General features: G+C 43.0%; 1 protein-coding gene across 1 annotated transcript in view; it reads right to left on the reverse strand.

The window, feature by feature from the left end:
- Positions 1 to 708: 708 nt before the first annotated feature.
- LOC107076135 (complement C3-like) overlaps positions 709 to 23,739 on the reverse strand; it is a 38,649-nt gene continuing 15,618 nt past the window's right edge. The window contains exons 20-41 of the mRNA XM_069188613.1: positions 22,806 to 22,945; positions 21,662 to 21,874; positions 20,998 to 21,058; positions 19,922 to 20,008; positions 18,482 to 18,685; positions 18,056 to 18,131; positions 17,561 to 17,723; positions 15,540 to 15,635; positions 14,431 to 14,590; positions 13,950 to 14,113; positions 12,471 to 12,626; positions 11,690 to 11,749; positions 10,815 to 10,908; positions 9,947 to 9,998; positions 9,106 to 9,193; positions 8,139 to 8,228; positions 7,103 to 7,205; positions 5,313 to 5,402; positions 4,365 to 4,451; positions 3,552 to 3,635; positions 2,188 to 2,332; positions 709 to 1,232 (exon numbers count right to left, since the gene is read on the reverse strand). Coding sequence (XP_069044714.1) covers positions 1,094 to 1,232; positions 2,188 to 2,332; positions 3,552 to 3,635; positions 4,365 to 4,451; positions 5,313 to 5,402; positions 7,103 to 7,205; positions 8,139 to 8,228; positions 9,106 to 9,193; positions 9,947 to 9,998; positions 10,815 to 10,908; positions 11,690 to 11,749; positions 12,471 to 12,626; positions 13,950 to 14,113; positions 14,431 to 14,590; positions 15,540 to 15,635; positions 17,561 to 17,723; positions 18,056 to 18,131; positions 18,482 to 18,685; positions 19,922 to 20,008; positions 20,998 to 21,058; positions 21,662 to 21,874; positions 22,806 to 22,945 — 2,552 coding nt within the window. The 3' untranslated portion in view covers positions 709 to 1,093. The remainder of the gene's footprint in view (positions 1,233 to 2,187; positions 2,333 to 3,551; positions 3,636 to 4,364; positions 4,452 to 5,312; positions 5,403 to 7,102; positions 7,206 to 8,138; positions 8,229 to 9,105; positions 9,194 to 9,946; positions 9,999 to 10,814; positions 10,909 to 11,689; positions 11,750 to 12,470; positions 12,627 to 13,949; positions 14,114 to 14,430; positions 14,591 to 15,539; positions 15,636 to 17,560; positions 17,724 to 18,055; positions 18,132 to 18,481; positions 18,686 to 19,921; positions 20,009 to 20,997; positions 21,059 to 21,661; positions 21,875 to 22,805; positions 22,946 to 23,739) is intronic.

Raw genomic sequence — 23,739 nt, forward strand, 5'->3', positions numbered from 1 at the left:
GCAGCAGGCGCCTTTCACCGGTGGATTGGATAGGAGGCTGGGTTCTGTTTCTTTTTTTCTGGGACATACAGTTTGTCCAGAGAGCCTGGTTCTGTCTGATTTTAGAGCAGGGACCTCAGCCAGCATGTGGAGAAATAGAGGAGGATGAGAAATGGAGAACGTATCCATTGTTTGCCTACTGGCAGTACACGTGCTCCAGGATATGCTGTAGAAAGACCCAAGCTAATGGCTATTTTTATAGTTAATGTTTGTAAAGGCAGAATTAGAAATACTGTACTTATAACAGTTTAACTGTGTCAGACAGCACCATTACTGCACAGTATGTGGTGGGAAAGACACTTTGTTTGATATAATAAAATTCTATAATTTTTTATTTTATTAAGAAAAAGGGCAGAGCAGTGGTACTGCGGCTAAGGATCTGCACCTGTGGCTGGAAGGTTGCTGGTTCAAATCCTGTGCCCAGCAGAGGAATCCTACTCTGCTGGGCCCCTCAGCAAGGCCCTTAACCCCAGCTGCTCCAGGGGTGCTGTATAAATGGCTGACCCTGCGCTCTGACCTCAAGCTTCTCTCCCAGTCTGTGTGTCTCACGGAGAGCAAGTCGGGGCATGCGAACAGACAAATTCATAATAGAAATTGTGTATGGCCAATAAAGTGATCTTATCTTATAACCATAATGGAGACATTTCATATATGCTTGCACAGAGTGTTGAACTTTGGTTAGCAGTTTAATTAAGAATCAGGAGCTAATTTACATCATCGAGAGCTTTGCTGCAGTGAACCTGTAAAGAAACACACCTGTCCAGCACAAGGATTGGAGACCCACGATCCAAAGGGATGTAGATAGAAATTGAAAAACAAAAGCAGAATTCTACAACACTGGCCACTAGAGGGCGGCATGTAGCATCGCTACTAAGTCTAAACCACACTCGTGACATGGGTAGAGTAAATAGGTGTGATTAAACATCTTGATGATACTCTACAGAATTTTATTTCTATGATGTTTGAGAACAATAATTAAATGTCAGAACAAGCCCTTTTTAGTTACCGGCGTTTCACTGAATAGTACTACTGAACAGCTTGGTGAGAGAGTCGATCAGGAAGGACATCCATAACCAAGCTCACTGCTAACAACCGCAAGATCTTCACAGGTGCTCTCGTGTTCACTGGATTGACAGTCTGGTCCTTCCGGCCACCACTCGATCCAAGTTTCTGACCCCAGGATGTATATGTAGCTAAAAGTAAAAAAAAAACATTTGATTTTATGGGATTATTTTTTTCAGGTATCGGCTTCATTAAGGACACTAAAATAATTTGTGTGAGAGCAGTGCTGGACAGCAGGATGAATGTAAAATGAACATGTTGAGTTATTTATCGTGTGTTTGATTGAGAGCACTTCAGCATATGGAGCTCCTGTGTGACATTATCAGTTTTGCAGATCGTCTGAAGAACACTGTGCTGGGATACAGTACTGACCTTCTTAACTGCAACCTAGGAAGATAGAAGTTTCTAGCCTGATTACACACCAGCAATTCATGTGGGCTTTCTAGGTGCTCTTGAGCATGCCATTAAGAGATGACATCACACCTCCTGACATGACATCACAAGAACACCATGAGCACCAGAAGAACACGATGACTCATAGTGTCACTACTGTTTGTTAATGTAAAACTTGACTAAGTCTGGTGTATAAAGAGAAAACTGGCCCTGCTCTCATGCTCCCCCTGCTGGCCTGAGGGTGTCATTAAACAAGGTGATGATCCTTTTGGGAATTCCAGAGTAGAGTTTATTGCCATCTGCACAAGTGCAATGAGATGCTTATTTGAATGTGTGCTCCAATGCAAAGACATCAAGGGATCACCAAAACAAAAACACACAACAGTGGCAACAACAACAACAACAAGTTAAATAACATAATACAAAAAACACCATTGTGAGCCAGTGGTATGGGTAGAGTTCAGTAATCTGACAGCTTGAGGGAAGAAGCTGAGTCTAGGCGTTCGTGCCTTTATGCTCCTAAAGAGCCACATGGAACATGTTGCCAATCTCTGTTGCCATGGTTTGATCCAACCATGTTGGATCAAACTTGATTTGGAAGTTGGATCAACATGATCCAACTTCTTAACACGGAGAGTAGAAAAGAGAACGGCAACTGGCACGTTCCCTGTTATTGAAAGAAAAGCAACTCACGGATCCGTATCTGTCTTCGGACGCAACTGATCCTGCGGCCGTCCGATGATGAAATACTTCTGCCCCTCTCTCAGGCCCAGAGCTTCTCTGCAGGCCACGTGAGAGAGGAACATTCTTTGAACGGGTGGATTGAACAGCTCGTCTCCTGTGAAAAGACATGCCCTCTCTCTTTAAGGACAGCAGTGATGCTACTGATCACAGTGCCGACTGCACGCAGTGGAGGCTCAGACTGTGCAGGGCGTCTGTAAGCACAGCTTCTGAGCTTAGTTAGAGGCTGATTACTTATCCCTTAGCCCCCCAAGATGTCCAGCCCATCATTAAAGGATGTAAAGGAAAAAATCTATACGCATGGAAAAAAGAAAGGCAACACCTTTTCCTCCTCCACACTCTGCCCCCCCCATCTGTGTGGAACAGGCTGAAGAGTGACTCATCCGTGAAGAGGACCTGATGCCACTGCTGACGAGTCCATCGCAGCCTCTGTCTGGCCCAAGCCAGCTGGGTGTGACGTCTAGGAGGTGTGAGCAGAGGGCCTCTGACAGGTCGCCTTGCTCTGAGGCCAGCAGCATGGAGCCTCACTGTCCTGTCACTGATGCGGGCATTGTGTCTGCCGGCAGTTTCAGCAGCAGTGCAGGTGGCAGATCTGAAACGATCTCTCAGATGGACCAGTCTGATGCGTTGGTCCTGCTCTGGTGTGGTCACTCGAGGGCGACCAGATCGTGGACAGTCATCTGTCCTGCCGGTCTGCTGAAACCTTCTCTGCAGTCGGGACACAGTGGAGCGGCTCACTCCATAGTGTCTGGCAACGCTGGCACATGACATGCCTGCCTGCAGCATGCCAATGGCCCTCTCCCTTGCTTCCGGTGACATTGGAGGCATTATGGAAATCACAGAAAACTGACTACGTGTGGCCTTTTTCTTGTAGTGACCTAAGCTCCGAATGAAGGCCTTTTTAAAGGTGACCTGATCAGGCATTCTTCCACCTGGACCTCGTTGGGTGAAAGTGTATCTAACGAGCTATCGTGTGATTGGCAAGTTGCAATGCCTCACTGCACAAGCTGTATTGCTGTTCAGAGGGCTTAAAACCAAATGAAAACTTTTTTGTGAAAGTACAAAAGCTATAACTACAGTATTCTCATTCCAGAAAATGTGCATTTCTTTTTTCCATCAGTATAAAGTATATAACGTTTTCACATTCTGTTCCTCTGGGAACTGAGCCAATTTAAAAGGTAAGCCAGTAAACAAGACAATACAACTGACAGTGATACTCATTTAGATTAACGGCATTTGGTTCGTCTGAGAAAGCATCTGCACAGGACACTGAGTCAGCCATTGCAGACCAGAGGCCTGAGAGGGAAGAAAGCTACCTTGTTTCAAGATGGCTTCAATCTCCATGACGTATTCCTCATAGCTGCTGGAAGGGTTTGTCTTGATTAATTTGGCTTTAAAAACTGCAGAGAAAACACACCAAAAATGGCTTCTAAAATGTAGAAGTACTCACATATATGTCAGTAGAGATCACTCTTCAAACATTTACCTACAGTTACAAATTCATATACAGTAGAACTGAGTACATGTATAGACCATGTGGTCTCTCATTTGGGAAATTGAGAGATGGGCACTGAACAGATCTGTGGTGCCTGATTCTTGCTGTAAGAGTGGAGTACTCCATTCATTCTTCTGCACTGCAATTATATGGGTATGGTAATAATTACAGTAGCTCAACATGGAATCCCAAATGCATTGTGTCCAAACATTCAATAAAAGCCAAACAAAGTGTTAACTTGAATGTTAGCATCAGCAGTCCTGATTCTAGAGAGATGGGGGCTTTTGTAAACAGAACTCCTTTAAGCGAATCCTTTAAACTTAGCGTTGTACACTGGCATTAATAGACACTTTATCATCAGAACTGTGCATGAATTGCAGGTTAGTAACAATGTAATATAAAAATGTGTTTGATTGCCATTGACAGTATGCTGTCATACCAAGTTAACAGATGTGTTCCATCTCCAAATAACAAAGACCCACTGAGGCATGTGTTTAGTTTCATTCTCTGTGACAAAGAACCTTTTTACCACGTTTCCAAGTCTATAGCAGGTTATGTTGTTCAGAGACCAGTTATTTGTACTTCCCTACTCCAGATTCAAAAGGTAAAAGGTCAAGATTAAAAGTTGTGGTACCGTAGTTTGTAGCAGTGCATGCTGTAATCAATCGGCTATCCACAGTAATTTCCTCATCCTTCTTCTTCTTCAGTGCACTACAGCTTTCTGTAGAGAGAAAGAAATCACGAATCATTCATTTTGAATTTTACCTGTTAGTTATTTCCGCTGCTCTACCAATTATCCCTGAGAGTTGATGCACAATTCTGGTTCTTCATGGGGCTGAGCGTGTCTTCACTTCAGCTGTAGCAGCAATGCAGTTCAAATCCTGTGGCCGGCAGAGGAATCCTACTCCGTTGGGCCCCTGAGCAAGGCCCTTAACCCCAACTGCTCCAGAGGTGCTGTGTAAATGGCTGACCCTGTGCTCTGACCCCCAGCTTCTCTTCCTGTCTGTGTGTCTCGTGGAGAGCAAGCTGGGGTATGCGAAAAGACAAATTCCTGATGCAAGAAATTGTATATAGACAATAAAGTGATGTTTAATCTTAATCTTAATTGTTAATATGCTACAGGAAAGTTGGGAAGGCTTTTTAGAAAGGCTTCTCTCTGGCCTTGACCGGACACCAACTCTAGTACAAAAATCCCTGCTGATCCAAGCCTGCAGGAAGGCAGGGATGAGGGGCTTCCTTCATGTGCAGCACATCCTGGGACTGTATCTCCACTGGGATGTTCCCATAGTTTTCACTGGGGAAATTTCAGATTTTCGGTACGTGGCATGAGGTGTCGACCTCTGGCTATTGGAAACAATAAACGTCTCTAAAACTTGCAGGGTTCCCACTCTGAAGAACTGGAACTGTCCATCCTTGCATTACAGATCACATGGGTCTGCAACCTTTATTTCATAAAACCTTCCCAGAGATGAGTTGGTCATTATCAGCTCTTATCGAATCTTGTGATACTGTATGATGTAGTCCATAGACTTCCAGCATGCTTTTGGAGTTTAATGCTATTCCTTGGCCGACTGGGTCGTACCTTCGGCGCATCGACAAACACTGTCCCTGCAGATCCTCCCTAGTTGGGCCTGCTTCTTGACTGGGTGATAGAACTTCGTGCAGCGAATATCTAAAAAGACAGATGTACATGTTACTGTATATACAGATAGAGCAAACATCTGAAAAAAACCCAACACAACTGTAAGTGTAGAAGCCAGGTGGTGGTATTTTAAAGTTTGGGTTATATTCTTTTAAAAAATATTCCTGTGAATATGCTGATGTTCTGTTATTTGAAAAAATAACTACTTTGTTTTGTTATTTACGTAAATTGCGTGTATGCCTTTAAGACGGCCTGATTTGTCAACCAATCACTGATGTTCATTTACGTAAATTTTAGAAGTTTCCGTTTTCAATTAAAAAAATGATAATTAGGGCCTCACGGTTTCCGACATGCTTGCGTTGCATTTAGTTTATTTCAGCTTTGTGGAATAGTTTTGGTATTGTGGAAAACTTCTCCCTTTTTCCCTTTTTGTTTTGCTAACGAAACCAACATGAAAACGCGTTTCGTTTTTACGCCCAACGAAGTTTATTGTGGAATCTACACGGGCTCAGTCAGCCATAAGCTCGCCTTTCGTACGGTGGAATTCGGAAACTACATGTAAAGTTGGTAAAAAAAAAAGTGTTGGTCAATTTGGAGCATATGCAACTGAACAAAACCTGAAGTTAACTCTTGTAGGGATTTCTTTTAACATGATGGACCCAGGATAATAGCCAGTAGGGAAACAAGCGCATCTTCATGGTATTTAACAGCAACACATTTAACCAAGTATGTGTTTAGACCTTTTCACACCACTTGTGTGAAAGGGGTGAAAGGTGTTAGGAGGAGCCATAAGGTCGTTGACTAATTTTTGTATCTTGAGAACTTTTGTTATATGGAAACTACTGGGACATTTTATGTAAGTCAGGTTTATGTAAGTTGAGGACATTTTCAATAATCAGGCATCACGGCTGAATCTGGTGGGTCTCGCTACAGTTACACGACCTAAGTGACTGGGTGATGAGTGAATTACCCTTAAAATAGCTGTGGCTGCATTTGGTTGCTGTCAATATGGGAAAAGATACGGCTAAGTTCCATCTCTGTACTTGATTTGACTTCCACTTTTGCAAAACCTGCAACATTGTGGGTCAGATTTCCTTGTGTGAGCTCCCCATTCTTTGTTCTCTTTCAAGTTCTCTTTGCAAGTTGTGAAAAGACAGTATCGAAAATTCCCATATCTGGGGACAAAGTCTTGGTTACCTGCAGCTTTGATGTCGGTCAGTGCACTGCTTAGGGCATCAGAGGATACATGCACTTGGAATTGCAGCTTAATTCCAGAGTCTGCATATATTGTGATTCATCACAGACAACACCAGGCTTCGGAATTTGAAATGGGATCACTCCCAGCAGAGGAAGCGAAGATTGCGGCTTTATTATTTGGAAGCGAATGGTGTTTAAAGATCCTGTTATGGTTCCCAACCCCTGGTTGCCACATAGTTTAAATCAGGGCTATCCAGTCCTTGTCCTGGAAGGGCCACTGCATCCACAGGTTTTCTAGGTCTCTCTAAAGCACCAGGACCTGAAGATCTGGGAGAAGATGTGAAACGGCTCCAGTTGAGACAGGTACCAGATGGTCCAACTCAATAAGAGCTGAGCTGGAATGAAAACCTTCAGACAAACCAGCCCTTCAGGTCCAGCATTGGAAATTCCCGATTTAATCAACTAAAACTGGAGGTTATTCATTCATACACCTACACTTTTACTCTGGAGAGAAAGGGTTATTGTGCCCTTACCACTGGCGTAATACTCATAGATCGTCACACCGGAAGGCTGGATGAGCTCCACTTCTAACGTCTGGTGTAGAGTGATGGAGAGGCACTGTTTCTCTCTCAGAACCTGTCAGTAGGACAGAAATCCAAAGTGGTGCCACCTTGTGCAACCGGAGGCTGTAATTATCCTGTTGAGCTCACCGACAAAACTGCAAGATATCTGCCGTTCATAGCATCTGAAAAGTCCATGCATTCCATTTCTTACTGCTGTACTGTAGTTATAATTGTGTTGGATTTGCAGCTCGTTTGAGGCAGATATGGTCGGGGTCTCTCCGAGTCTGTCAGTTCTGTGGTACAAAGTGTCATGCAGTGCGTTCTGTGCATCTATTATTAAAAAGATATATGTATATTTAAGATGGTGGGGCTGCAATTAATAATAATAATGATAATAAAAATAATTGCTTACACGTATATAGAGCTTTTCTGGACACTCCACTCAAAGCGCTTTACAGGTAATGGGGATCCCCTCCACCACCACCAATGTGCAGCCCCACCGGGATGATGCAACGGCAGCCATAGCGCGCCAGAATGCTCAACCACAATTCAAACTGCTTACATTAATAGTATTGTGGGAATATCAATCCATGCCTTCAAACATATATTTTAGAGTCCCTCACTCCAGAGCAAAAAATAAGGAATTATTTTATCCAGTACTCAGTTAAACTACTCAATCAGTAAATGACTTCACAATAAATGAGGAAAGACTTATGGGAAAGTGCTGATCATGTAAAGCATGTAATATGTAAGTACATACAGCAGGCTAAATATAATTGTGAGTGGAGTAAATTTGCAGGTTTAGCTGTGTTGACTCCTGTAGGAGTGATATGAAATGAATATGTGTAGATGTCTGTTATGTAATATCGTTTGATTGCATTGTCTGGATGTACTGTAATTTTCTGTGTGTGTAAGGCACAGCCGCTTCAATGCAAGACAAATTTCTGAGAAACCAGACAATGAAATATGATCATATCATCTTATTTGCAGCACCTAACGATCATACCTTATAAAGATGAATGATGAGAGATCCTCTCTCGCTCAGCTCTTTGTCCAAAGTGAAGTGGTCGATGTATCGGTCCACTCTGTTTTGTAACTTTTTCAACCCAAAAAAAGAAAAAATATATATTTTAAATGGAGTACAATGCAGTACATTCCTCCGGGCCACTGCTGTTAATTCGTACACCACAGAATTAGGAAATAAGGAAGGTCCAGAGCCTACTCTAGTAAGCAACGGGCACAAGGCAGGATCCACCTCGTATGAGACGTCAGTCCACCACAGAACAGATACATAGATAAAGATAAGATTAAAGATAGAGATCAGATCACTTTATTAACCATATACAATTTCCTGCATTAGGAATGTGTCTTTTCTCAGACCCCAGCTTGCTCTCCATGAGACACACAGACAGGGAGAGAAGCTGGGGGTCAGAACGCAGGGTCGGCTATTTATACCGCACCCCTGGAGCAGCTGGGGTTAAGGGCCTTGCTCAGGGGCCCGCCGGAGTAGGATTCCTCTGCCGGCCGCTTGATACAAACCGGCAACTTTTCAGCCACAGGCACAGATCCTGAGCTACAGAGCCACCGCACTGCCCCTATATGGTTGATATGCCATATGGTTACCGCCACTTTTGCCCTCTCGAACAATGAACCGGCAACCTTCCAGCCACAAGATCCTTAGCCACAGAGCCACTGCTCTGCAGACTCACACCATGGTCAATTTTCCCAGAAGCTTATTAACCTACCAGTATGTCTCTGCCTGTGGGAGGGAACTGACACAACAGAGAGATGACATACAAAAATTCACGCAGATACTGCAGCAACCCAGGTCTGGAAGTGAGCCCAGGGCTCTAGGTCTGCATAGGAGCACCATTTACCCATTCACCACCGTTCTGCCCAAGAAAATTAAAAGCAAAGTTGAAATGTTACAAGGAAGAAAGTAGTTTGTCGAACCAAGTGTGGCATTTCCGTACATTTTGAAGCTCCTCTAATGAGGGCACGCAGCCAGTTGGCAGGGAGATGTCCAGTATGGTCATGGTAGCATCGTGGTCACCCAAGTACCTGGGGACAAGACACAGGTAAGACAGTCCAAGGTTATTTTAACACTGTATCATACAGATTTTGAGTGTCTTTTATAGTGCAGAGTACGGCTGGCACAGAATGTCAGACACAAAGATATTCACCAAAGTAACAAGTTTAGAAAACATTGCACTGCAGTTATTTAGCAACGAGATAAGTTTCTGGATTATTCTATTTTGCCAGTGCTTCCTAATATGTGCTAATGCACCGATATACACTCCATGTTCTAGAGGGGGTGCTGTCTTTTCTGTTTTTTCATTTCACCCCGGGGTACTTACAAACTTGACTTAAGTAAGTCATTCAATCAGTTAATCCTTATTACCACTCTTTCAGGTCTTCACTCTTTGAGGATCACAGGTTACCTACTGTACAGTACTGAATGAAACCAGGTTGACAGCAGCCCTCCGGGGTCAGGAGTTAAAATTACAGATCTAATACGTTTAAAGACAGTGGTTGCTGATATATTCTAATGTATTAAGTTAAGATACTCAGAACATTTCAAGAGCTCAGTGAGAACCACATCTAAAGTACTCGGGGTTCAATATAAAACGATTCTGGCAGAAGTGATGACATTGTACTGATGGATGATGGATATGGATGATGCACTGCAGACTGACAGTCTCAACTCATACAGATATCCGGTGTGTAGGACCTGATACAGTGCGGACTAGCAGTCTCACTACTTACAGATATCCAGTGTGTAGGACCTGGTACAATGTGGACTAGCAATCTCACCTCATACAGATATCCAGAGTGTAGGACCTGATTGTTCCTTTTGGTGCCTTGCCTGCGAAATAGAGCAAAGTAGAAGACAGATAAGGAAAGAAAAAACTGTTGATGTCTTGCTTAATATCCCTGCTGGGGAAAATTTCAGCAGGCTGCTAAGGTCAGGGCTCCTTTGCCCCAGTCATCAGGAGTGTTCCAAGGGCTTCCACACTCAGTGTTCACAAACAAGTAGCAAACTATGTAACAAGTAGATTTTAAGTTCAAGGCTTTCCTAAACCTTAAAAGTAACCTTAAGCCAGTAATAGAACATTCACCAGGAATATCCAGTTAGAAGTAGCAGAGTAAACCCCTCCTGGCTAATCCTGTTTGGCCGGGGATGCTAACCACTGCTCAAATCTGCATCTATGACACAGCAGCAGCCAGGTCTGCTAATACATTCCTAGTGTACTCAGCAGTGGCCACTGGCTTCCACACAAGAGCCTCTAACCTTATGGAGTCAACCTAATGTGGAGAGCTAACCTTTGCTCTTCTCTTTCTGGTCTTCCCTTTCCCTTTCCAGAACCAGTCCAATCCTTGGAGAGTGCTCTCTGAGTAGTGGCTAGACATTGCCCTCAGGATATGCTTCTCCCCTCCACCCTCAAGTCTAACCATCCGTCTCCACGTGCAAAGCATCTACGTAATCTGAGTGCACGCCTGCGCACTGATCTTTCCAAATAACACTTTAAACACAATCATGAAAATGTAAGATGGTGCACTTGATGCCCCAACCAACCAAAGGTGGTTACACAATGAAGGCTGCCTTGTTAGAATTAATAGTGACATACCCCAAGATAAACCCTACAGAGGAACCGGCCGGGGGAAAGCAAAGGACACTTACGCTCTGCTGCTTCTTTGATGGAAACCTCTAGGTCAAATGACTTGCATTTATGTTGTGTTTCACTACTGGGGAGGACATAATATTCAGTTACGACCTGCAAAGGAACCAACCACATGGCAAGGAGAATGAGACTACAATTCCCATCATCTGCAATTTTTTTGCAGTGCAGTCGGCTCAGATCAGACTGTAACAATGAGCCTATCCGTCTAAAATAGATTCTACAAAGACCACACAAAAGCTGATGGAGATTGCGTGATGTTATCAAAATGTCTTAAATGCTTCTTCTGTCCTTCGTTAGGCACGATGTATAGACTCCATGCCTCTATCTCAGCCCTCTCTTTGCTGTGCATGAATTGCAGTGCACAAATGTGACACTGATACAGGGTCTGTTCATTCGGTTGCTCCCTGTGCTGGCCGACAGGTCTGTCACCGAGTGGGTGCTGGAAAGCAAGGTGCTGAATAAAGAGTGGAAAATTAACAAAAAGAGGATAGTCTCATCTAAGGAGGAAAGTAAGGTTGCTGAAATGCAGACTTTTCAATTAATTCAACTTAACTGCAGATACCGCAGATATCAAGTGACATTTATTCCTTCCTAATTACATCTCTTCCTTTGTAGTAAGTCCAATAGCAGCGCATGCAACTTTTTTAAGATACCAATGGTACTGCATAGTGTAGCTAGGTGTTGGATTAACACTACAAATAGTTAGGAATACAGCTGCATAGCTAAGTACAGCTAAATACAATACATACAGAAATACTAAATACAAAGTAACTTATCTTAACTTGTGAAAGCTTGAGTACTATTTGTTTGATTTGATTTCTCTTTATATATGAAGGTAAAAACACATTTCAAGCTGAGCATTTGAAAAGCCTACCGCTAGCTTTCCTCTTCCAGTTCCTGTGGCCTCCACGGTGAAGTTCTGATCAAGTTTGACCTATGAAAAAAACATTAAAAGAATTAAAGGAAGTATAAAATAAACATGGCGGCATGGCGGCATGGCGGTTAACAGTGTTTCCTCACAGAGACGGGGCCAATTCCAGACCTGAGGCGCTAAGGAGTTTGTATGATCTCCCTGTGCTTGTGTGGATTTCATCCCAGTCCAGAGACGTTCTGGTATGTTAACTGGTCCTGGCGCGTGCGCGTGTGCGCGTGTGGGCCTGTGTTTGTGTGCCCTTTGAAGGACAAGTGTCCTGTTCAGTGTGGATCCCGTCTTGGGCCTGTGGCTTGCCAGGACGGACTGTGGCTCCTCTGCTAGTCTGAACTGGCTGAAGCGGTTAGAAAATGAATAGATGGATAAAACAAAACCAGTGGAGTATGTGCCAAAAACTGCACTTCATGTTGCAACAGGAAAAGGGCAAAGTCATTGAGTGCTGAATAACCCTTTCTGGTGTTTTCCAATGTTCATGTTTGCGCCCTGTTTGGGGTTATATTCTGCAAGAGGCGCTTTGTCAGTGTTTATCTGTTAAATGTAAAACAACAGAGGTCGTTACATGATATTAGGAATGTGACAGAGTCCCAGGACTGTGTGCAGGCCACAGCAATGACTGTGGAGTCGTCTTCGTGGCCGATAGTCATTGCAGTCCTCCCCCAAGGCACTCTGCCACTGGATTTAACATTATCTCATGCTTTTTCAGCTGCAGGGACAGGAGTCTTACCTTTTCCGATTTAGCCTGTGATGAGCTGCCCAGTTTGAAATGCCACCTGGGTTTTCTTACGTCCGCTATGTTGATCTCCACGGATAATTCCATGTTGCTCTTCTTTTCCTCTTGAATCCTAAACTGCGCCAGTGCCTGGAACACCACCATCGTGGACTGCAAGGGAATGCAGCCAGACAACCACCAATAAATAGCATTCAACACGGGATTAGGGCAGGATAGCTCCTAGACAGAAATCTACAACAGTTTTCCAAGAAGGGCAAGGATAGACCATGCTCCTCCATCGCTCACTTCTTCATTCAGTTGTTGTTACGAGATTGGTTCCCCGACGACAGAGGGTACCCCGCTCGTGAGCGTCTACCTCGGCCTACAGAGGAAGGTCTAATTAATCTTTAAAAAGATAACCAATCGGACCTTTTGCTTACAGACACCTCCACTTGCCAGACTACTTTAGCCTACAGTAATTCAAAGCTCACTCCATGCTCAGTATTGGAACTTTCCTGGTGAGCTCAACTACACTCTTCTTGTGCTTTTGCCTGCTTCATGTGGCTTTCCTGGTCTCGTGACAGCGGCTTAACTTTTGACTTCGATATTTGGATCTCATCTTTGGAGCTTCGCCTGACAACTCGGATAGTGCTTTTCTGGATAACGGACTTCACCTTTCCCCCCCTTTTGATTATGAATTCTGGATCTGGAACCCGGCTTCTAGAGAACACCGCTCGGAGCCCATTTGACCGCGCTTCCTTTAATTACCATCGGCAAAGGTTTGGTAACTTTTACTCCGCGTTTCCAAAACCATGGCATAGGGTCCATTATCTTCATTAGCAGCTATCTTCTCTCCGTAACAGTTGTTTGTACAGCACAACCCGTTTTGCAGCCATATTCCCGAACAGAGGTTCACCTGGCAAATTTACAGCATATTAACCACCCACTTCCCGATATTTTAAAGCAGAGCCCATGACGTTTAAGTAGAATCACCTGTGCCCAAGCCAAGCTGCCTGCTTTGTCTGGCATGGGGAGCCATTTGGCTCCTGCTGTCCAATACAAAAACCTGTCACTTGACTATAGGCTGCCATGAGCTGACCTTGATCAAAAATTCTCTCTGCCCTCCTGTGTTAGGTTGGTTGGAACTCAGCTGGACACAGAACAGGAGCTCCACTGTCTTTTAAGGCACTTTCCATTAGGCCAGACCTACTCCTATAGCCTTACATTTGTCGTTACTGGTCTTACTCTTCATCACAACGTCCTGCCTCAGCAGCAAAGACACGAATTGGTTCTCAATTGCACACAACAAAGTTCAAGATCAGAGATGATTTGCCGTGTGTAACAAGTATGTTGGAATTCTTGCTTTAAGAATTAAAGGTGGCTTTCATTTTTCTGCAAGTAGAAGAACGTTACGCGCCACAAAGACTGGCAGAAGGAACCCCATTACAAAGAGATGGACCTTAAGGGGGGGGATCCTTGCTTTAGTGTTTGTACCTGTGTCGATCCAAAGCCACCTTGGGAATTCCCCTGTTCAATCAGCCACATATAAATGCGGGCAGCTGTATCCATTTTCTTCAGCCTCAGGTACGTCAGCAGAGCGTAGCCGGTGGCTTCTAATGTGTAATAGTGGGATTGGCTGTCTTTCCAATACGTTCCATCTGAAACAGAACCACCAGAAAAGGAGTAGTGCAGTCTGGTAAGGCTTATTGACAGCAAGTGTTTTTTTTGCCGAGCAAGAGCAGTGCAGTCTGGGATGCCTTACCAATGGCTAGGGGTTATATGCCAAAGTAGAGCAGGGCAGTCCAGATTGAATTACCTGCTGCTAAGGACTTTGTACAGAAGAAGAGCAGGGCAGTCTGGGATGGCTTACTGTACCAATAGCTCGGGATTATATGCAGAAGAAAAGCAGTCCAGTCTGGGATGTCTTTTCAAAAGCCAGGAGCTGTGTGCGCTCATTAACATGGAACATGCTTACCTGTGCCCGATCTCTCAAGGTGTGCCAGCAGAGTTGATTCATCATTTTGATTGCTCAAAGCTAAAGCGTAGGCTGTGATGGCCACAGAGTAGGGTCGCGTCAGGGTTGGCAGATGGGTCTTCAAGAATCCAGCAGATCTTGAAAGGCTCTGAGGCAAGCTCTGCACCCCGGCAAAAAGAGATCGTAGAGATCAATGAACACTTAGGCAATCGAGAGATTTATTTCCGTTCGACTTTACTGATTTAACTTCTTTTACTGCCGGAAGAGTTCAGTTTTCATTAAACAGATTTACTATGTAAACGTGTTAATGAATGTTTTCCACATTATGTACTTAGTTTTGATGCTGTCCCTTTAAAACTCCAGGTAGGAGGACTTATGGCCATGCAGGAGAGATAGGAGTGTGTGTATTCTGGTGGTAGTGTCATTTGATTTGCGTGCCTAGAATGCTTTTAAAAAGTTAAGTTGGAGATTGCAGGTTGTGAAGCGCAGCTGTTAACCTGGGCTGATGCGTGTTCATTTTTTGGTATCTATACTTAAATCAGACTTCCTTTGCTGAACCTGGGACTTTGGCTCACTGAGGCCTTTAAACACACTGACCCTCCAATGTTGCCATCTCCAACTCTAATGTTTTTCTCCTTTTCTGTATGGGACTACAAGGACTTTTTTTATGGAAAACCTCATTCGGACTGGGAGAGATCTTTCTAGTTGTTGGACGTGCTGGATGCCAGTCTCTTATTTTTGTTATCATCAATTGGCAAAAATGTTGTGTCCGTTGCACCTGTCCCAGAACTCGTAATTTCTGTCCTTTTTCTGGGAACTACGACTGTCTATGGATGTTCTGTACACATTCATTTGAATTCTGTTTGTTATTGCCAACTGTTTATATTCAGTCTTATAGCTTTATTCGGCCATATAAAGCGTGTTATCCTTTTGAACTCTGCATTATTTTTATGGTTATGAAAAGAGGTGGGATACAATCTTTGTTATAGGATATCTTGCAAAAAGAGTTAGGGAGAGTTAACTTTACAAAAACGTCTGTATGTCATTTGTACTCCTAGAATATGGGAGTGAATACTTTTACAAGGTGCTCTACGCTCCTAAATTCTTACCAGGAAATGTCGTTCACAGATCGCTCTAGCTTCGGCCGTGGCGATTAAGATGAAGGCTGTGAGAGAGACTTGTCCGTCTCCTGCTGCTATCCCTCCCTGAAGGGAAATAAAATCAACAGACAAAACTGAAACAAGAAAGTAACAAGTCCACTTCCCTCAATTAAATACCGATTTTATAGGGTACTGCATTCCACAAGTCAGGGAGGTAGTTTTAAGAACATTAAATGCATCAAACTTGACATGGCAAAGTTAATTATTTACTATAATAATTTCAGTTAAACAGAAAAGAACAGTAAACTCTTTAAAACAAAAATAATAGCTTTTAAATGTGATCTCAACTTGCTGTACATATGAATAGCAGTATGTGATACAAGCACAGCCAGCACCAGTTGTCCCTAATTATTCAATCTGCATTCCACACCCTTTCCTGCACTTTTTAAACCTTCTGCTCACTCCAAACCGACGCTTGGTATTAGGAATCTTTCTGCCTCCTGAGCTTTTGGAACTTACGACCTTCAATATCCTGCTCTCTTGGACTTCGCCTATCGGACCCCTTTCCAGCTTGTACCTATCGACCAGTCTTTCATCTCACCCTTCTCAGATTGTTAGCCTGGAACTCCTCTCTGGACTCGACTACGCCTGGACCAATCAACTACTCTCCTGCCTCGCATCTAGGACTCGTTCACCTTGGACTCCATCAGAGACCTGCACGGGGTTCATAATACTCGCCATAACAGTATGCGAGCACAACTGTGACAAAGTTTCACATTTTGCTTGGTTCTAGTCGTTTTCATTTGCTGTCACTCTTGTACACAGAAACACAGCTCTATGGTGACTCCCTACTAAACCTTCAGCCCCTTCTGTCCCTAACAGTTAATCACTCTTGCTAAACAGGTGCAATGTGATTTGAATTTGGAGGAGCCCCTAACAATAAGGTCTTTAGGCTGGACTAGGACGTGTGATGGATTAGCTGCTGCAACAGTATACACCATTCAATTTCAATTCAATTCTATCTTTATTGTCCCATTTGTGAAAATCCATTTTACAGCACACTCCCAACACAATTACAGACATAAGTTGACCAACCAAGACGTCAGTGCAACAGTGTTACAACAAAATAAGGTAGAAGATGGTTACGACACATTGTATGAAAGAGATATTGCAGTATGTGCAATTGTATTGCATAAATTGCAGAGGAAAAGTCAACAAATAATATTCTTACAAATGACTTTGCTTGATCAGCATACTGATAGACCAGATTTAGCAATGTGAGTATTGCATCATCCACCCCCATGCTTTCTCTGTACGCAATAGGTCAGTGAAGTCAATAAGGTTCTTTGTAATGTATTGCTCTAAGATTCTCTCCAGGCTTTTCACTGGAAGAGATGTAACGGCAACTGGCCTGTAGCTGTTAAGCTCAGTTGGCCTGTCAGTTTTTGGATTAGGAAAGGTGATGGATTTCTTCTACAGGGAAGGGATGATTTGTAGATTTAAGGAGATTTGAAAAAGCAAACTGAAAATTGTCCAGCTTATCTGCACAGACGATCTTTCACACACTTTCTAGACTTGCACTGCCCATGTATAAATAACCCTGATCTGTGAGATCAAGTGATTAAGGATTCCAATTGTAAGATTCATGAATGATGACATTCTGATCAGGGCTGATCAATGACTGAGATTCTGATCAAAGATTGATGCATGATATATTTCTGATAATTGTGGATTGAAGATGATGAATAAATGGCGAATGGATGATGTGATTCTGATCAGTGGTGATGAAAGACTGATGATTTTCATCGGTGTGGATCAAAAACTGATACACAACAAGGTTCTGATCTGTGTTGGTTAAAGTTTGAAAAGGTATGAAATTTTGATCAGAGTGCAGCAATGATTGATAAATGAGAGAATTCTGTCCAGTATGGGTTATAGATCCCTTATCATCCACACTAACCTCTATTAACAGCAATCACAGCTTGGTAATAAATTCTTAATGGTCATAACATGTATATGTTGCAACATACCATATCAATATAACGACCAGTAACGGGCGCCTCTTCTGTGAAAGCTCCAGTGGGCAGCTGTTTTTTCAGGAACAAGAATTTGAGTGGTCCACACACATGCTGGTCCTCTATTCCTGCAAAGGGATGCGCTACAGAAAACACCTTAGCGACATACGCTGTCAGCCTGAAAGAAAAATTTTAAATGAGCTTTTCTTCAGTTCTTCAATTTGCTGGAAAATCTCTGAATTTTTAATGATTCATCCCAAACGCCACGGCAGTCTTGAAACATGAAGCCAGAAGCAGGGACCTATCACAGTAGGTAATTACTAATCGGCTGGTCCAGGTATTGGATCTAATTCCTAACTAATTTATCCATCATAGGGTCGCAGGGGAGTCGGAGTCTTTCCCAGCAAGTAACAGACACAAAGCAGGATACACCCTGGATCAGATGCCAGTCTATCGCAGATATTTCAGAAAATGAAAAAAAATCACACACAATGTATTGTGTCTTATTACCAGGTACTTGGTGCCTGTTTTCTGTAGGGTGGGTAGGAATCATCTGGAAAGCGATAAGCCAGCTGATTGGAATAACCTGCAAGGGAAGGAAAGATTGTGAGATGGGCAGATTCTCTGAAACTGCGTGACCATCCTTTTAACGTTTTCCTTCTTTTAGCATCTGGCAAGATATTTCCGGATTTTAGATTGTTAAAACATCTTCAGAATTTCAAAGATTAAGGCCTTGTAGGCTGCTGCAGTCTCTGTAGCTAACTGCTAAATCAATCAGCTGTTCCAAGCTTGGTATGTCCTCTTGGCCCCACACTGGGAATGAAAGAACAAATTATCAGTACCATCATACAACAATCACAATTGCCTGGAGACTAAGAAGTTTATTAGGCAGCTTTTACTAAAGAGTAGCACCCAGTTTCTGTGCACGGGTCATACCGATTTTGACGTAGTTAATGGTCTTTTCCCGATTTTGGACTCCGACACTCTCCCACGCTTCGGCTTTGTCCAGGTAATGCTTTGCTATGACCGGAAACGTCATGGAGGCTAGGTTCTGCTCCACGCAACCTCCAGGCAGTCGTATGAGATTACTCAGGGCAGAGCCACTGATGGCATTCCTTATAGTTTCCTCCAGCTCGTCCCCTGTAGACACAGACACATGAATCCTTGATTCTGGTTCTTAAAAATAACTTCTCTGGCTAGGGGCGTAAGCCCTATTTTGGATGGCTGACTATCGGATAGATACAGCAGCCGAGGTGATCCTTTTGCTGGTTGGTGGACCAGATAAGGAATGAGGTGGATAGAGTCACTGGTATGCATGTAGCTTGCGTCAAGGCTGAGTGTCATTTCTAAAAGGCAGATTTGGCTTTTTTAAGGAAACTGTGGAAAGAGGACAATAACAAGCCTGTGAAATTACTATGTTCTCTGTATTCCCAGGGATTGTTCTAGAAATATATTTTTCACCCTTCACCATTTCGATGACTCGTGATACAACAAAACCTATATAGCTAGGCTGAGCATGCACTAATAATATAGTTAATTATTTTTATAACTAGTTAATAATAATAATAATAATAATAATAATAATAATAATAATAATAATAATGATGAAGTCATGAGTGATGAAGCCAGTTCAGGGAGGGGGATTATTAGGAGGCCATGATGGGTAAAGACCAGGGGGAAATTTGGCCAGGACGCTGGGGTTACACCCCTACTCTTTTCAAGAGACACCCTGGGATTTTTAATGACCACAGAGAGTCAGGACTTTAGTTTTAGGCCTTATCTGAAGGGCAGTTAAGTGTCCCCCATCACTATCCTGGGCCTTTTGTACAGTACAGTGTCCCCCCTCACTATCCTGGGCCATTACGACCCACACAGACCGCAAGGCGAGCGCCCCCTACTGGCCCCACTAACACATCTTCCACCAGCAACCTGCCAATAAAAATGTTTGTCACACTTGAATCAAATTTAATTCAGATTTATTGGTCACAGAACTGTACAAAGTATATAGAATTATTATGTTCTATAATTATTATAATTCTATAGTATATACAATTATTATAATTCTATATACTTTGTACAGTGCAGTGACCAATAAATCTGAATTAATTTAGATTTTTCAGGTGTGACAAACACCAGTGGTGGGTCTCGTTATCTACTGGACATCACCAAAGACAGCCAGACCTTCATGTGTGGACAGGGAAATCTCAGAACAATGCCTCAGTCCTGAGGGGTTCCCAGTTTTCCAAAAATACAGGAACCAAAAGGTCCCCAATTCTAGAACTGGATTTGACCACAACTGCATTGTTCAGCTGTGTTGCTGGAAGCCTTTGTACCAGTGCATCAGCTAAAGAAACTCCTCAGAGGCTGAAGAATTACCTGTCACTGTGATTTGTCTCAGTGGTTCTGTGTTTGGAGTGAAAGAGCCAATGGATATCTTGTCAAATTGCAAAACTTGCTTTCTACCTGTAATGAAGAGAATGAGTTATCAAACGCAACAATGCATTTCTTGTTCATTCAGTTTGCAGCTTAAAAGCACAGCTGCTATAGAGCCTTCAGACCCGTCATTGGAACCAACTGAGATCCTTGTGCATTAGGAAACTAAGGGAAAGGGAATTGGAGGGAATGTACAGGCCGTGCAAAAGGGAGGAAAGTATTTTTGCTGTTGAGGTAGTGAGATCAGGGATTGGTCACAGCCACATCAGAGGGCAGGTCTGGGTCTGTTCCCAGGGTTGTGTTATGCTGTTGGACAGCAAATTGCAAGGGATGGACCCTGTCCGGATTACTAGATCACTGGGAAAGCAGAAATTTCGGAGGGTGAGATGAACACACATTGAAATTTACCTCACATCAAGAATTTCACTCCACATAATTTTCTATCCTTTATTTCATTCTCTTGATGTATGATTTTGCACATTACCCGTTTCCTGTTGTTGTTTTGCACATTGCCTGTTGTCTTAATCTTTCTTTTCTTAAACAATTGTATTGTTGTTTTTTTTGTACTACTTACCATCTGAGAGCTAGCTAAATAGCATCTAGTTATACCATATATCTGTGTATGGGTATAATGAACTTGAAAAGACTAGCAAAAAGGTCAATAAACTGAGAGTAAAATTAGGCAAAGGGTATCCAAGACAAGGTCCAGAAATCGTGGTCAAAAGCAAGCCTAAAGTCCTAGAAAACAAATAGTCCCAGGATGATATCTCAAGGAGAAGATGTATAGCTCTCAAAACCTAACCCAATACTGAGTGAAGTTGAAACAGAGAGCAGGGTTTAAGTAGGCTGGAGGGGAGGTGTCGTGATGGGTTAACAAGGTCTGATTAACCTACGCCTCCGCAGAGTGGATGAGTTACGTACTATTGGTTTAGTCACCCTCCTTTGGCGGGATGCTGGTACTGTAACGGGTTGAGATCATTGCCCTCAGGGTGTGGTCAAGAAGAGTGTGATCCCCTTACCGCTCATTTTGGAGGGATTCAAAATCACTATCTTCTCATCAGTCTTCTTCACACCTTCTGGCTAAAGGCAAATTAAGAACAGGCCAAGAACAGTTACAGTGAAGCGAAACAATAAAATCGTGCTCCATAAAATGAGCGATTAGAATCAGTGTGGCTCAGATCTTGCTAAACTTCTTCAGCACTGGATGAACCTTTGGGTTTGCCCTTCGGGTGCTATTTCAAAGCACCCACTGTACAAGCAGAGCCAATTAGGCACACAGAATGAAATGACTGGAGTGTGCATTACATAAACTGACTTTTTTATTTTCCAAATTAAAACCCAATGTTGGGGAAAATGCTAATGATTTCAGATAACCAAAGCTAGCTACAGCTGGAACTCTGGTGTGGTCTATTTGTCTACTTAAAGAATATTGTTTACTCACTCCATATGCTGCTAAATATGAACTTCTGCTGTTCTATTGAGATCACGTTTGCTACAGTATTCTCCTCCCCAAGTACTTGCCATAACGATAATTAATCTAATTTTATTTTTTCTGATTCTTCCTGTTTCGATGAGTTTAATTTTTTTTTAAATCATCGACAATATAAGATAAAAAAACCTGTTCTTTTTATTCTTGAGGTCTTGAGGAATAATTGTTCACCTCTCCTGGGCCGTCACACTCACCAGGACTCTCAGCTTCTTTCTCACTGCGTCTCCAACTAACTGACCATAGACGTTGGCCCTCACTTCGATCTCCGGCTCTCCCAAAGCCAGAGGAATGATGGTGAAGGGAACCAACCGAGATGACTTTCCGTCTATACGGACTTCCTGTCGGAATCTCCCTGTTTCGCTGGCCAGACTGCAGATTTCATCATTTCTCATCAGATCCACTCGGACCTAGAGAGCAGAAGAGCATTGATCCTTCCTTAATTGAAAAAGAAAGCTTTCAGATCGATGCTCAGTATACTCTACAGCAACAAAACACATACTTGTTGTGTACTTGGGCATTTTCTTAATTAAAATACATCTGTATTGCACAAAAAAATGGTTTCAAAGATCACCTCTTTCCTAGTTGAAGTCAGCTAAACATGGCTACCTTATTACACAGGGTCTACCCACCCTTTACAAAAATGACTGGGGTGCCTCAAAATAAATTTCCGATTTGATTTTGAGAAATTACTTGCACTGGGGGGGCTAGATCAAATCTCTATATGGGAGTAGTTCTGGGGTTCCCTTTTGGAAGGAAGTGCCAAGATCCACCTTTTTTGATTAAATGCTTCTGTTCAAGTGACTGTAGTCTTGGCACTGACTCTTGTCACCTGTGAAAACTGTGACATGACAATAGCCTCTGCAGCAGTGAAAAGTAACTGCACGCACTTTTGAATTGTCTTGCGACTGGGCTGGTTACAAGATGGCTCAATATGTATTATAGTGCCGTCGCCCTGTGGTGAGGAGGAAGTGCACACAGTTGCTGACGGTATCGCAGTGCTGGCTGGGAGTTGTAGCCGGGGGGAGTCCGGGGGTCCGTAAGATGACCAGCAACTGACCCTACTCATGCATATAGACCATTTTCAGCTAAAGTGTTCTCTGGAGCTTAGTGTTCCATAAGTTAAGTGTATAGAGTTCGTTAAAGAGTTACCACCCTAAATCTGTGTACGTGTTCCGTCTGTCCCCTAATGTGTGTGTAAATCCCGGAGCTGGTTTTTGTTGTCTCAAAGGAAATACACGCAGGTGCTTGTGTGCCTACACCATCTCCTTTATCCTGAGCGAACCCGTAGTCATTACAGTATAACAACACAGCCATGGGGACCTTGAGAGTGTATCCTACCTTTATTGACACAGTATCATAGTTGTACAGAACTGCTTTGATCTCCACTTGTTCATTTCTTATCACTGCGTAGGGCAGACGCAGGTCCACAAAGAATTTCATTTTTGCTCTTATGGTGAAGGGACTGGACACGCAGATGCCTGCAGGGACACCAAGACACCACTGCATTTTGTCCTAAATAATTGTAATTTCTCCAACAATGAACAGTGATCTAGATCTACACCTAAGGGATACTCACAGAAGCACAGGAGCCCCATGGACCCAAGTTACTTAAAACCTACTGTATGTCCTGAAAGGAGAGGTCCAGTAATGTTGTTCTCCTCAGGAAACTGCCATGCCTCCCTCCACCACAGTGAAGAATGTGACATTCTGTGTAGTCCTCCGGTTCCACTAAAGTGTTCTCTCCAGTCATGCTTGTCCCAATCAATATGTCCCATAATGCTCTCGTCTACTCTGTTTCTCCAAGTCCAATACAAGGTAAGGGAGGACATCTGAAGACATAAGGTCTGAAAGGGACTTTTTACTCAGACAGTACTTGCACAATCTAAACCCAGGGCAGAGGGAGTGGAGTAAATACAGAATTTAGTGTGTCACAGTATACAAAAGTATTCTAACATAATATTACATAATAATAATAATATACCATAGTATTATAGTATTCTGTTTTACTAAAGCCCACAGACATGCATTTTAGTTTATCTGTGATTTCTGCAATGTTTAAGTGCATTTAGCATTTTTGCTAAATCTAACCCACATTTGCAGTGCTGTTCTAAATTGCCACTGCACCTCAGCCCTGACAACAGGATGAACCAGATGCCTGTGACACCAAGGTCTCTGTAGAGGATCTCTTGCACTTTGTGCACTCTGAGACATTTCTCTACAGTGTTCACAATACTCAACAGCCTAGCACATACAGTTGGCATTACAGCTGTCC

The sequence above is a fragment of the Lepisosteus oculatus genome, chromosome 4 (assembly GCF_040954835.1).
Source record: "Lepisosteus oculatus isolate fLepOcu1 chromosome 4, fLepOcu1.hap2, whole genome shotgun sequence".
In the NCBI taxonomy this organism is placed as follows: Eukaryota; Metazoa; Chordata; class Actinopteri; order Semionotiformes; family Lepisosteidae; genus Lepisosteus; species Lepisosteus oculatus.